Source organism: Erinaceus europaeus, chromosome 18 (genome assembly GCF_950295315.1).
Source record: "Erinaceus europaeus chromosome 18, mEriEur2.1, whole genome shotgun sequence".
Classification (NCBI taxonomy): Eukaryota; Metazoa; Chordata; class Mammalia; order Eulipotyphla; family Erinaceidae; genus Erinaceus; species Erinaceus europaeus.
Window position 1 is genome coordinate 23,976,843 of NC_080179.1, and position 13,157 is coordinate 23,989,999.

General features: G+C 35.9%; 1 protein-coding gene across 5 annotated transcripts in view; it reads right to left on the bottom strand.

The window, feature by feature from the left end:
* Positions 1–13,157, bottom strand: part of XIRP2 (xin actin binding repeat containing 2) — a 99,947-nt gene that overhangs the window by 8,877 nt on the left and 77,913 nt on the right. For all 5 annotated transcript variants that reach the window (XM_060177769.1, XM_060177768.1, XM_060177765.1 and 2 more), the window contains 2 exons: positions 12,609–12,742; positions 1,112–10,364 (listed from right to left, as the gene is read on the bottom strand). In XM_060177769.1, the coding sequence (XP_060033752.1) occupies positions 1,112–10,364; positions 12,609–12,742 (9,387 nt within the window). The remainder of the gene's footprint in view (positions 1–1,111; positions 10,365–12,608; positions 12,743–13,157) is intronic.

Below are 13,157 nucleotides of genomic sequence, written 5' to 3' on the forward strand. Positions count from 1 at the left end.
TATATTCTGATAGAGGAAGCAATCCTACAATTAACACCAGTTTATTTGAATATTCTATGTATTTTAGCATTCTTAACAGAAACTGAGCATCTGAAATTAGACAGCTTTGCTTAATTATGCCAGAAGCAAACATATTAAGAACTCATATTAGCCTGATAAACTAGACACATATGTTGTAAGTATGATAGAAGCATAATTATTAGTTTCAGTATTTTTTATTCTGAGCTGTTTCTTTCAAAATGTCTGAAAGAATGAACTACTCTAATGATTCACATTAATTACAACCCATCCTTTTATTGTAAAATCTCATTAGTTATAAAAAGTAGGGAAATATAAAGAACTGCTCTTTGATGATAAAAGTTATGTACTATGCCCATGTTTTAAATTTTCTTTTCAAATATGATAAAAATCCTAAAATTCATTGTTCATATCATCTGTGAATAAAATAACAGAGTTATCATTTGGGATTTATTTTTAAAAGCTGAAAGAAATCAGTTATAAAACAGTGATATTTGATAAAATAAGCTCTGTCCAACATAATATGAATAATTTAATATAAAGGTCTAATTTTATACCTATACTTTTGTCACAAGCACCACTCAATAAAAATCCTTAGAGCATGTGTGAAGAGTGCAGTTTCTTGGGTTCTTACCAGCCCATAGAATTTAAAAGCTAGCATCACTTAAAGACTAGCAGTTGAAGGTGTATCAATAGTAGTTCAAGGGATATTATTTAATATCTAAAATGAGTGGATGAAAAAATAACTTTTTGTAAAAAGTGGCAATAATGTGCAATGGCTTATAATTATTAATAAATATATAAAATTAGCACTATCACAATACTTATTAATATATTAATTCTATTGTATACTGTTTTATACAGTCTACTAACTTGACAAAAGTTTTAGTAGGTGATTAATAAAGACATTTTTGTGAAGAGAAAGTAGCTAAAGCAAGAACAGCAAAAGAGAAGGAAATCAGTGTCTAGTATAGCTGTTAGTTAGAGGTTACACTATTTGGTTATTTCCGTACACTTACTACAAATCATCTCAACTCCAGAACACATGCCTTTAAATGGGTTAATATTCTTCACACTTTGCAAGCTCATTTACCACTTATAAAAGCAGAATCCTCATGGAAGGTAGTTCTCATCTCAGTTGCAGAAGCATCAGAGGTTGCATACCCCTGTTTCTTAAAAACTTGTTCACTCTCCTGCCATGTATCTTGAAAATTCCTCCTGAGTCCTTTAGGTGAATCTGAAATATCTAAGATGTGGCCAGCGATGACATCTTCATAGGTTGGTGGAGCATGCTTAAAGTCAAAGCCAGATTTTCCAGTTTCTGAATTATGTGATGAAGAAACTGTCATCTTTGAACCAACAACTTGACTCTCATATGCATCTATACCTGAGAAGTGCTCACTTATAGCCCTGGTTTTAGAGTGTATCTTTGGCTGCTTAGCAGAGACCTTTTCTGGCAGCTCTCTGGGATGATTGCAAGTGAAGCCTGAAAAATTAGTGTTTTTTAAAGATGTTAATCCAAATTCTTCCTTACAAAATGTACGGCTTTCTTGTTTTATATTATGGTTTGCTTCTCCATTTGCATAAGCTCTACTGTTTGACTTTGCTTCAAAAACTGGTCCATTCTCAAATTCTCTAAACCACTTGTTTATTTCATCTTCATGATTGTTTATAAAATTTTCAGTCATTTGAACAGTTCGGTTGGAAGATTCATATCTCTCTGTATGCTCTGACTGGTGAGGCCCTTCCTTGCGGATGATTTCTACTGTATCAAAACTTTCAGCATTTGGGACCCTGTACATAGTAGGATTTACTCTGTCTTTGTGAACATAAGTTGCCCTTTTCTCTATTTTCCTAATTTCCTCTTGAGTTTCCATGGATTCTCTGAGGGAATTGCTATCAGTAGGATTTACATTGATAGGTATCGTGATTGTGGGTGGGGAGTTCCTACTACGAGTTTCAATCATGATTTGACGACGTAGTGTGGCAGGAGAGGTTATGATCTCAGACCTCTTCTCTACAATTGGAACCGGACTTACTGATGAACATGGGATTGTCCCTTTGGATAACTTCGCAGTGGTGTCTTTGAGTTTGACAAGTTGTTCAGAGCGACTCCGAGGTGGAGAGGGGGAGGTATTGACACTGTGAATTCCAGTTATTTGTGATACAGACCCTTGTGGTGATGGTTCAACAAAACTGTCCTTTTTAGGGGACTGAGAAAGTCCATCCTTAGTAGAGGTTTCTGTTCGCCGCCGGGCAGTAGACTCAATAGTTATAAAAGTAGGTGATGGTGAGCGTGTTTTTAAAGAGGGAGAAGAAATCTTTCTATCATCTAGTTTAATTTCCTGATGGGCTTTCATTTGATTGTGAGTCATTTCTTCATGATGAGTTGTTACTTGGTGCTCTGATTTTTCTACAGTTTTATTTTCTTTCTGATCAATGTTTTTATTACAGTTGGCATTAGCATTAGACACTTCAGATAATGTTTCATTAAGACTGATAGTTTTATTACTCTGTTTTCCTGCTTTGGAGGATAATATGGCTGTTTGAATTATGTTTTCACAGGATACAAGCATATCTTCTGCTTGAGTTTTAATATGTGTTATTTCTTCTTTGATTTTTTCTATGTTATTCTCCAGAGCAATGTGAAGTCCATATTTTCTCTTTGCTTCACTTAGTAGCCATGCTGGAATAATATTTAACAGTGTCTGAAATGTTTTAAGGCCATTTTTATTTGGCTCTGCTTCAAACTGTTTTACCCTAGACAAAATCTGTTGTAGTTCTTCACGTTTTCTCAAGAATTCCAATACATTTACAACACATTTTCTATCATCCTGCTGGGATTCTTCCACAGAGGAAAATAAAGATTTGTTTTGTGTAATCTCTTGCTTTGAATCTTTAATATTAGAAAAGACTTGTTTCTTCTGTATTTCCTTGACTCCAAGACATTTTTCTTCCTGTAGACTGTTGTATGACTGGGGTAATTTTTTATGATCAGCTTGACTTTCAGACATTTGTATTTGTGTTTGCTGAAAATTCTGAGTCTGTGAATGAAGTTGTCCTTCAGTGACCTTTTGCTTGACTACTTTCTGTGCTGATTTGTTCAAATGTTCTTGTTTTCCTTTCACTATCAGTCTCTCTTCTTTTGGACCAATAATTGGTGCCCCCTGAATCATTTCTTCACTTTCTAGAGATTTCTCCTTTACATATTCTTTAAATTCTCTTTGTTTCTCACGAACTATGTCTAACTTACTTTCATGGCTCTTCCCTATTGATTCTGGAGGTAATGTTACTGTCACTCTTTTCTCTTTCTTAGGTACTTGATGATATTTTTCAGTCTCAGCTTGCTTATTACAATATTCAGTGTTTGTTTCAGTTTTCTTGTTTTCCTGATAGTGCTCTTTGATGATACTTTGAGTGTCAGTTTCAAATTGCTTTTTGTGACTTTCATGACTCTGGTTTGTTTCACTTAATCTATAATCCAGAGTTGGAAGTTTGACTGTTTTTACTTCAAAACTTGGGGCAATTAATTTCTTTTGGGGCAATTGCAACTGTTCGAGATACTTTTGTTGTTGTGTACTATATTCTTGGTGATTTTGTTTGATTTCACAAGTTGATTTAGATTCTGTAATGTCCCTTGTGCTCTGTAAAACTTCCTTTTTCATGGTATCTGTGTTTTCAGACTCTTCCAGAACATCTTGGAGTCTCTTGCTAGTGATTGTTACTGTTGGTTTTGTGGAGACTTGGTTACTCATGCCCACTTCTACTACTTGAGAATCTTGTTGACAGTTTGGGTTAGGTGGAGCAACCTCTGAAGTCATTGCAGGTAGAGAAGCCTCCTCCTTTCTATTTTGTAGCAGCATTTCCATCTCTAATTCAGCTATGTTTTGATTTTGAATTTCTGTTTTGACTTTGTTATAATAAGAACTTTCATGTTTTTGTTTTTCAGTCTCTTCCCTCTGTTTCCTATATTTTTCTTCAGCAATCATTAAAGGAGTTTTAAATTTTCTCATATAAGGTTTTGGACTTTGCTGTCCTGAATCCATTGGACATGAGTGAGATTTTATTAAAGGTGCTACCTGTTTCCCCTTGGGTGGTGAAACTTGTGGAACAGTCTGTGAAAGAGCTCTTGTTGAATGTCCAGATAATTGTTTACTTTCATCAAGACTTTTTCTAGATATGTTCTGCTTTGTTTCTGTCTGTTTGCTTGTAGTTGACATTATTAATTGGTTTTGATCCTTTACAACAGTAACTTTACCTTTCATATCTGGCAGATAATTTTCTGATTCAACTTTAGAAAATCCACACTTCTTATTACGCTCTATTGGTCTGAAAAACTTGGGTTTGGGTAATGTGGGAGGTGGTACACGTATACCTGATTTTCCTGTTAGGATTTTAGTCTGAGAATGTTCCTGAGAGCTTGATGCTTCTTTTTGGTTATATAGTATGCATGTTTCACTATGCTGCTCTGGAGTAGAGGAAGAAAGAAGATGTGATGATTCCAAAGATGGAGTTGAGGAAGGTGGAACTTGTGGAAAAACATATTCCCCTTCAGTGTGTTCATCTTCCGGTGGTGGAGGAGGAAGAGGAAATTCAATTTCAGATGATGCGTTGGAAGGTGGAGGAGGAGGTGGAGATGGAGGAGGAAGAGAGTTATCACTTTCTTTTTCATTACCTTCAGAGTTAAAGTTGACTGAGTTAAAGGACGTCTCCATTGCCTTTTTTAAGTCTGCTGTAGTATTTGTCTTCATTAGAAAATCCTGACTCATAAGTTGAACATCAGTCTTCTGCTTTTTGTCAGCTGTCTTAAATTTATCATAGCCTTTTGGGGAGACTTTCACTTCTGTTATGTTTGATGTGTCTTGATCTACAGGCAAAGGCTGCCAGGCTGGTTGAGGTTTCACATTCTTTTTCTTTACATCTTTATTAGAATACTGCATTTCTTGCCTTTGCAAGGTCTGCTTCTTAATATCCTGTGTAAATTCACAAGCTTCTCCAACTGTCCTGTTGAGTGAACCATGGGTAAGATTGGATATGGGGCTTTGTGTATCTGTTGGCATTTTCATGTTTTTTATATTCTTATGACTCTTTACAGGGATAGCCTCAGTCTTAGTGTGGTCACTCCTCAGCTGGGAGGTTTGAGTCTGTTGCGTTCTCACTGCTTTATTAATAGAGTGGGCACCATCTTTTACCGAGTTCCAGTTAAAGATACCATCATTCTGTTTTCTAGCTATCTCTGATTCCTTTGTTTTAAGAACTTTCTCCTCTGACAGAGTTGAAGTCAACTGCCTGTTCGTATGTTCATCTCTGAGATGCTGCTCTCTTGTGGCATCAGTCCAGACACCCATTATGTTCTCTGATTCAAACACATTTTTTACAGCTTCTTGCTGTGAATCTGATAGCATTTTAAGACTTTTCTCGAGAGCATCATTGTTTTGTTCACGGTCTATGACAATTTTGACTGTGCCTTTGGGGGCTTTTGGAAGATTAACCTCAGCTCTTTCTTTTTTTAAACCTACATGGCAAGATCTGTCTATAGTTTCATTGAGAGGGTTTGCTTCTTTTTGCTGTCTGGCTGCTGGCTCAAATGGTCCTGGTCTAGGCTGAAGAACACTACTTTTGTGCTTCTGGATAGCCACCCGATGAATCTCTGACTTCTGTTCTGAAGATCCTGATCGCATACGGTCCTTACATAAACCTTTCTCATCCACCTCCTTGAAAACTCTTTGTGCTTCTTTCATATTCCTTAAGGATGTTTCCAGGTCATCTAGGATAAGCTCCTTTTTCAGGATTTCTGTTCTTGTGTTTGCAGTCTTTTCAAGACATTCAATGGCTTGCTCAATACCATGAGGGACAGTATGTGTTTGTCCAGATTCTTTCCACTGGTAACTTGATTTGCTAAGTGACTGGAGTGTATTCAGTGAGTCACCTTTTATAATTTCTTCAGTTTTGGCCATTGTTTTCTGATTTATGGACTGGCTAGAGGAATTTAAGGTTGATTTCAAATCATCTTTTATAAGTTCTTTGGGTGTCTTACAAGAGGAACTCTGAGGCTCCGACATAAAAGCCTTAACTGTATTATGTACATCTCCCGGGATAATGTCAGTTTCATTAACAGTACGTTCAACCTGAGATTGCCTTTTCCTTAGTAGCAGTTTTGTGCCCTCTACATCACCACCAATTATTTCTTCCTTTCTTTCCGATTCCCTAGCTGTTAGTGTTTCATTTGACCCTGTCTGGAGTTGTTTGAGATAATCCAAAGCTCCAGTTTCTATGCATGTTGTGAAAAACTGAACATTTCCCCTCTCAGAGGTATCGATTTTAGCCCTTTCAGATATTTCTTCATTTGATGTAGAAGACAGCAAATTATGAATGGTCTGTCTTACATCACCCCCAATTACTTCTTGACGCTCAGTTGTTTCACCAGCATTTTCATGAAGAAGACAATAAATAGTCATTTTAATATCTCCTCTTTCATCTTCTTGAACTAAAATGCCTTTCTTTACCGACCTTTCCCCAGAGAACAAGTTTTTTACTGCTTGTTGTATATTACCACTAACTATTTCTTCTTTATCAACATGAAATTCTGTCGATCTATTTAATAATTGAGCTTTGGTCAAGTTAACATTTCCTTTCTCTTCTTCACTGACCAATATTTCTCTTTTAGTATTGTCTTTTGTAGAAAGTAGGTTCACTATTATATTCTTGAGGTCAACTCTGACAGTTTCTTCTTTTTGTATTTCAGGAGATGCTTGATTGAAGAGTTTGTATTTTGCCATTCGAATATCTCCAACTTCATCAGCTTCAATGATAATTCCAGGAGCCTCAATAATTTTTTGAGAATAGAGTTCTTTTAAGGTCTCTTTAATACTTTTGCCAATAATTTCCACCTTTTCTACCTGAGTTTCATTAAATTCATGAAGGGGTGTTGTTTCAAAGAGCCAGGTAGTTGTTTTGACATCAGAAGGTGGGATTTCCTCTTTGGTGATTTCTGTAGTGCTTTCTTCTGTTTCCTTAATTGAGTCCAAAGTTTGGTTCTCAAAAAGCCACACAGCCTGTTTCACATCACCTTTCTGTATATTTTCCTGGGTGACGATCTTGTTGTTTTCATATTCTGATCTTTCTCCTCTCAGTTCATCCATAGTATGGGTTTCAAATAGCCAAGTAGATGTTTTAACATTTCCCTTTTGTATTTCATTAATATTCACTGTTCTAATAAAAGTATTCTTATCAGAATTTTCAGACTCAAAAATTTGTTTATTTCTCTTTACATCCCCACCTTGAATGCAGTTTACACTGGGCACAATATTATGGGGTTCCTCTGAAATTTGATCCAGTGGCTGGGTTTCAAATCTGTATCTGACACAACTAACATCTCCCTTCTGAATATCTTCCTGAGTGACGGATTTAATAATGTATACTGTTTCTAATTTGTTAATAGAGTCTAATGGCTTTGTTTCAAAAAGCCACCTTGTCCCCCGTACATCTCCATGAATTACCTCCTCCTTTTTAACAGTTGTCACTTCATGATAATACCCTTCACGGTCTTGAATTGCATAAAGTGGCTGGGTTTCAAAGAGCATTCGGTAGCTTTTTACATCACCCTTCATTACATCTTCAGTAGTTGCTTTTTTGGTGCTGATATAGTCAGATTCTTCCTTAATCTCATCTAAAGAGAAAGTCTCAAAAACAAAACACCGTTTTCTTACATCCCCACCTTGTAAGTCTGTCACTGTCTTAACTAACCCATCACATTCTTGACTTTCTTTTATCATATCAATTGGTCTGTTTTCAAAAAGCCACCTACAATTTAAAACACTGCCTTTCTGAATATCTTCAGTCTTTAAGGTTTTCATCTTTTTCAAAACCTCTTCTGAACTAGAATTTATGGAATCTAAAGACTGATGTTCAAATTTATATAACATACTGGAAACATCTCCAGCTTGAATATCTCTTTCTATGACTTTAATTTCCTTTCCTTCTTCTCCTTGTATGGTGTCCAAATTTTCTGTCTCAAAAAGAGAACGTGCTGCATGAACATCCCCACCCTGTATCTCTTTCTGTTTTATAGTTTGCAGTTTGATTGTTGCTCCAGAGTCATCTTTTATAGTATCAAGTGGTTGGGTTTCAAAGAGCCACGTACAGGCCTTGACATCTCCCTTAGGAACTTCTTCATTGTCAGTCACCAGTGAAACTTTCTCATAAAGAGATTCCATGGGCTGGGTTTCAAAAAGCCATCTACAGGTCTTGACATCCCCTTTAACAATATCTGTAGCTTGCTCTGTTTTATTTTCTGCATCTTCCATATTACTAAAATATTTAATTGAATCAACAGGTTGGGTTTCAAATAGCCATTTAGCTGATTTCACATTTCCAGTTCGTATTTCTTGAGCAGATATTCCTCGAATTATCTGGAATTTATGAAGGCTTTCATCAAACTGGTCAATGGGTCTTGTTTCAAAAAGCCACCTACAGCTTTTTACATCACCTCTCAGGATTTCTTCTTGCTGAACTGTCTTTATTTCATGGTAGTTTCCAAGGTGATCTTGAATGGCATACAGTGGTGTTGTTTCAAAGAGTGTTTTATTTAGCTCTACAGCACCTCTTGTAACTCCTTCTACCCCTATTTTATGTGATGCATCAAATTTAATTAAATTGTTTGATTCAAAGATATGTGTGTAATTTCGCACATCCCCTCTATCAACTGCTTCAAGTTTCACAGTTTGTATGTACTCTTTTTTATCTTCTCTGATTTCTTCTAGAGGTTGAGTTTCAAAAATCCATTTCTGGTGTCTAACATCCCCCTTTTCTTCTTCAGAGGCAGTTATTTTTTTAATTTTTCCCACATCAGGGCTATCTTTTAAGACTTCTAGTGGGAGTGTTTCAAATAGATGCTTAGTAGTCTGCACATCACCACCTATTATTTCATCAGGTTGTAGAGGATCTGCAGTAGAGACTTCCTTTAGAATGTCTAATGGTTGTGTTTCAAACATCCAACACTTTCTGGAGACATCTGCACCTACTATTGTCTCTTTTTCAGTGGTGGTCTCTTCTGACTCCTCTTTGATTTTGTCTAGTGGTTGGGTTTCAAATAACCACTTTGTCCTATTCACCCCACCTTTGACATTTTCTTCCATAGATATTCCTCGGACAACTTTTATCTCTGTAATCTCCTTATTAATTGTGTCCAAAGGTTGTGTTTCAAACATCCAACGTGCTGTTCTCACATCCCCCCTTTCAACATCTTCTCTGTGAACAGTTTTAATTTCTAGCATATGTCCTAACCCATCTCTAATAACATATAATGGCTGAGTTTCAAAACATTTTATACTTCTTCTCACATTCCCCTTAATTTCTTTGAGCTCAGACCTGAGTTGTAGTAGGTGAACCTCATCCACTGAATGAAGCTGTCCAAATTGATCCAAATGCTGAGTCTCAAACATGTATCTCACTGTCTTGACATCACCCCCAGTTATGTTCTTTATGGCAGTTACTGCACATTCTTCTTGACTCTGATGCATTTTGTTCATTGAGTCCAATGGCTTTGTTTCAAACATCCACCGGACTGTGTGGACATCTCCTTTGGCTAGTTCAGGAATTTTGTCAGCATTCTCTTCACTGCCAGAAGAACCTCCAAGTGTATCTATAGGTTGGGTTTCAAACATCCATGTGGTATATTTCACATCACTACCAGCAATGATTTCTTGATTAGCAGTGTTATTGGAATTGTTATCTTCATCCTGAAAGCCATTATTGATAGAATCTAATGGTTGATTTTCAAAGATCCATCTAATAGATTGTACCTCCCCCTTGAGGATTTCATCCCACTCCATGTGTTCTCTTTCTGAGTTTAGACAAATTTGAGAACTGTCATTGACATTTTCAAAAACATAACGGGCTTGCTGCACATCTGATGAAACTAAATTCCCTGAATCCACTTGACTGGAAACAATATCAGAAACCTCACTGATATAAGCTTTTTCTAAATTTTTTCTTAACTCAGGATGGATATGCTTATATAATCGGTTTAATTCATACAAATTTCTTTGCTTGGAATATAATTCCTTGGGAACTGGAGGGAATTTAGTAGGGTTGGGGAGTTCAGGGGACTGGGAAAAGGCTGTTTCATCTATTGGAGCTTGAAGCATGTCATCTGGGGGAGGTGGAAATTCTTCAGTCTTTTCTAAAGAGCTAACATTAACTTGTGTCATAGTTGAGAAAGAAGCATTGTGTTCACTATATTTTGTAGTTGATGTTTTCTTCCTCTGATTCACTGAAGAACAAGAAGTAGAAGAGGTACCCACCAGTGATGAAGGCTTTAAAGTATCTTCACATTCATTTTCAATCTTTAAAGGAGAGAAAAGTTAGGTAAAATGGTAAAGACTCTCTAAACACAATCCTTCACTTATCCATTTGCTAGCACATCTCCATTTGGAACAATAAGTGATATACGCTATTTAAAATTATACGTAGGAGAAATACTCATTGTTTACTGTTATCTTCCCTATAATATGTTAGCACTTTTAAACTTATATACCTGAGTCAACATTTAACTCAACATTTAACATTTATATATAATCTAAATTTTGTTCTTCTTACTTAATGTGCTATGCAAACTAACCTAGAAGGAAACAATAAAAGCCTTACTATAACTTTGAGGGTTTTTTTGTTTTTGAAATTTTAAACAGAACAGAGTATATGACATTAAAAACTGACTTTATAGCTAGTTCCATTTCAGATAACACTCTCACCAACAAAGTTATAGATCCTAGATATAGAGTAGGCCTAGGGGATAGGGAACATAAATATATGTGTCCATAATTTATGGACAACTATATACCTCAAAGTAAGAGTGATTAATAATCCTCTGTGTTTAGACTTAGACCGAATAAGCTTAACAATCTACTAGAATAGCCTAAAGAAGGCACCATAAATTTTCTAATCAAATATTTATTACTTGGGCCTAGAATCCCTCTTCTACTCCTCCCTACTCCACTTTCCTAAATAACTCTATCTACTCAATTACATGAAGAAAAATAAGTAAAGAAGGTTTATCCCTTAATCTCTTCCAACAGTCAACATTATTGTCATCCCTTGATAATCTTTAAAAGAAACACTGTACACAATTGGCCAAGAGATATACTGGCAAATATATATCAGTCAAATAAAGGACAGTTACTGCCTTTATTAAAATCATCAAACAGGCAAATGCAGTAAAACTCGAAGTTAACTTAGACCTCACTAAAATCCTAGTGTATTTCTTCCCCAACTTGAGGCCACACCCCATTAACCTAATACCAGCTTGGATACAACAAATGACAATGCTCTAACCAAAGGGGAAACATCCAAGTTCATTCGAAAGTAATGGGACTACAAAAGCTGGATAATACTTTTAGTCTACTTCCATGCTTGCTGTCAAACTCAAACAAAAATTACTAACGTCACGGGCATCTGGGAACATGACAACTTTCTAGATTCTTTCCACTCTAATGTCCATATTTTCATCCGTTCTATTCCTGATTTGTTGATACTTGATTATTAAACATTTTGTCCTGCTTTATATCTTACTACCTTTCAGCCATAAAGCTGCAGATGCTACTATGATATCATCCTGACTTCTCTGGATAGATGACCTCACCAGTGTGTGAGGAACCTCATCTTTCCAGGGAAAGATAGAAGCAGGCTGGGGGTATGGACTGAACTGCCAAAGCTCATTTCCAGCAGGGAAGCAGTTACAGAAGCCAGGACTTCCACCTTCTGCACTCCAAAAAGAATTTTGAACCATACTTCCAGTGGGGGAGGAACATTGGGGAGAGATGAGCATAGGGTCCTGAACTCTAATTCCATCAGGACCCAGAAAGAGAAGAGGGGGGAATAAAGAAAGAAAGAAAGAAAGAAAGAAGAAAGGACCGGCATAAGGATCCCGGTTCGAACCCCGGCTCCCCACCTGCAGGGGAGTCGCTTCACAGGCGGTGAAGCAGGTCTGCAGGTGTCTGTCTTTCTCTCCCCCTCTCTGTCTTCCCCTCCTCTCGCCATTTCTCTCTGTCCTATCCAACAACGACAACAACAATAATAACTACAACAATAAAACAACAAGAGCAACAAAAGGGAATAAATAAAATAAATATAAAAAAAAAAAAGAAAAAAAAAAGAAAGAAAGAAAGAAGAAAGAAAGAAAGAAGAAAGAAAAGGAAGGACACTCAGAAGTAGTAATAGGTATGGGTGTGACTTAGAAAAAAAAAGGGAGACAGGGTCATAGAAAAAATGGGGCAGATATATATAGAAATAATAGTCACCCATTATCTATGATCTTCAGAGAACTACCGTAGTTTCCAGTGGAAGGAATGGGGACACAGAATTCTGGTGGTGGGAAAGGTGTGGAATTATGTCTTGTAAATCACTAATAAAAAAGTGGCTTTCTTAATTTTTCTAACATTAGTTATAAAATTTTAAAATATTCATAATTCTTCTTTCCTCATTTTCTCTAATGAGAAAAGCCTTAACTTTTCTTCTACTTCTTTTCTCATATAGAGTGATATTCTTAGGATATGTATACATATAATATATTTATGTTTATAGAAACTCCTTACCTTAATCTGTCTGGCTGGAGTTGTCATCTCTTTGTGTGAATGAAGGACATTTTCCTGGAGAGATTTTTCAAATTGCTCTTTTAAGAACTTAGTTGAAACTTTTGGAATCTCTTCATCTTCAGGTGTATCAATGACTACAAGTAAAAAAATAATAATAAATAAAGCAGCACCAAGGTTACTATGTGCAAGTAATCAGAATGATTTTTGAGATGAAATCATAATGTGATGACATATCATAATATATATAAAGTTAAAGGAGTCAAGGCTTTAATATATGTGAATATGTATATGTACACACATGTGTGGAATGATCTTATTTTGTAATCCTGTTTATGTCAAGAAACATAAAAAAATATTCTGGTGTCATCGTTAAATGACATATTAAGTAATGGAATTATCATTTAATTAATTGCCCATATTTTAACCATTCTTTTTTCTTTTTTTTTTTTACACTTTCTACAAACATGCTTTAAATTCAGGGAAAGTATTAATAGAGAACAATAAAGGAATAGCAGAACAGAAAAATATTTAATTCCTTATGAAATAACA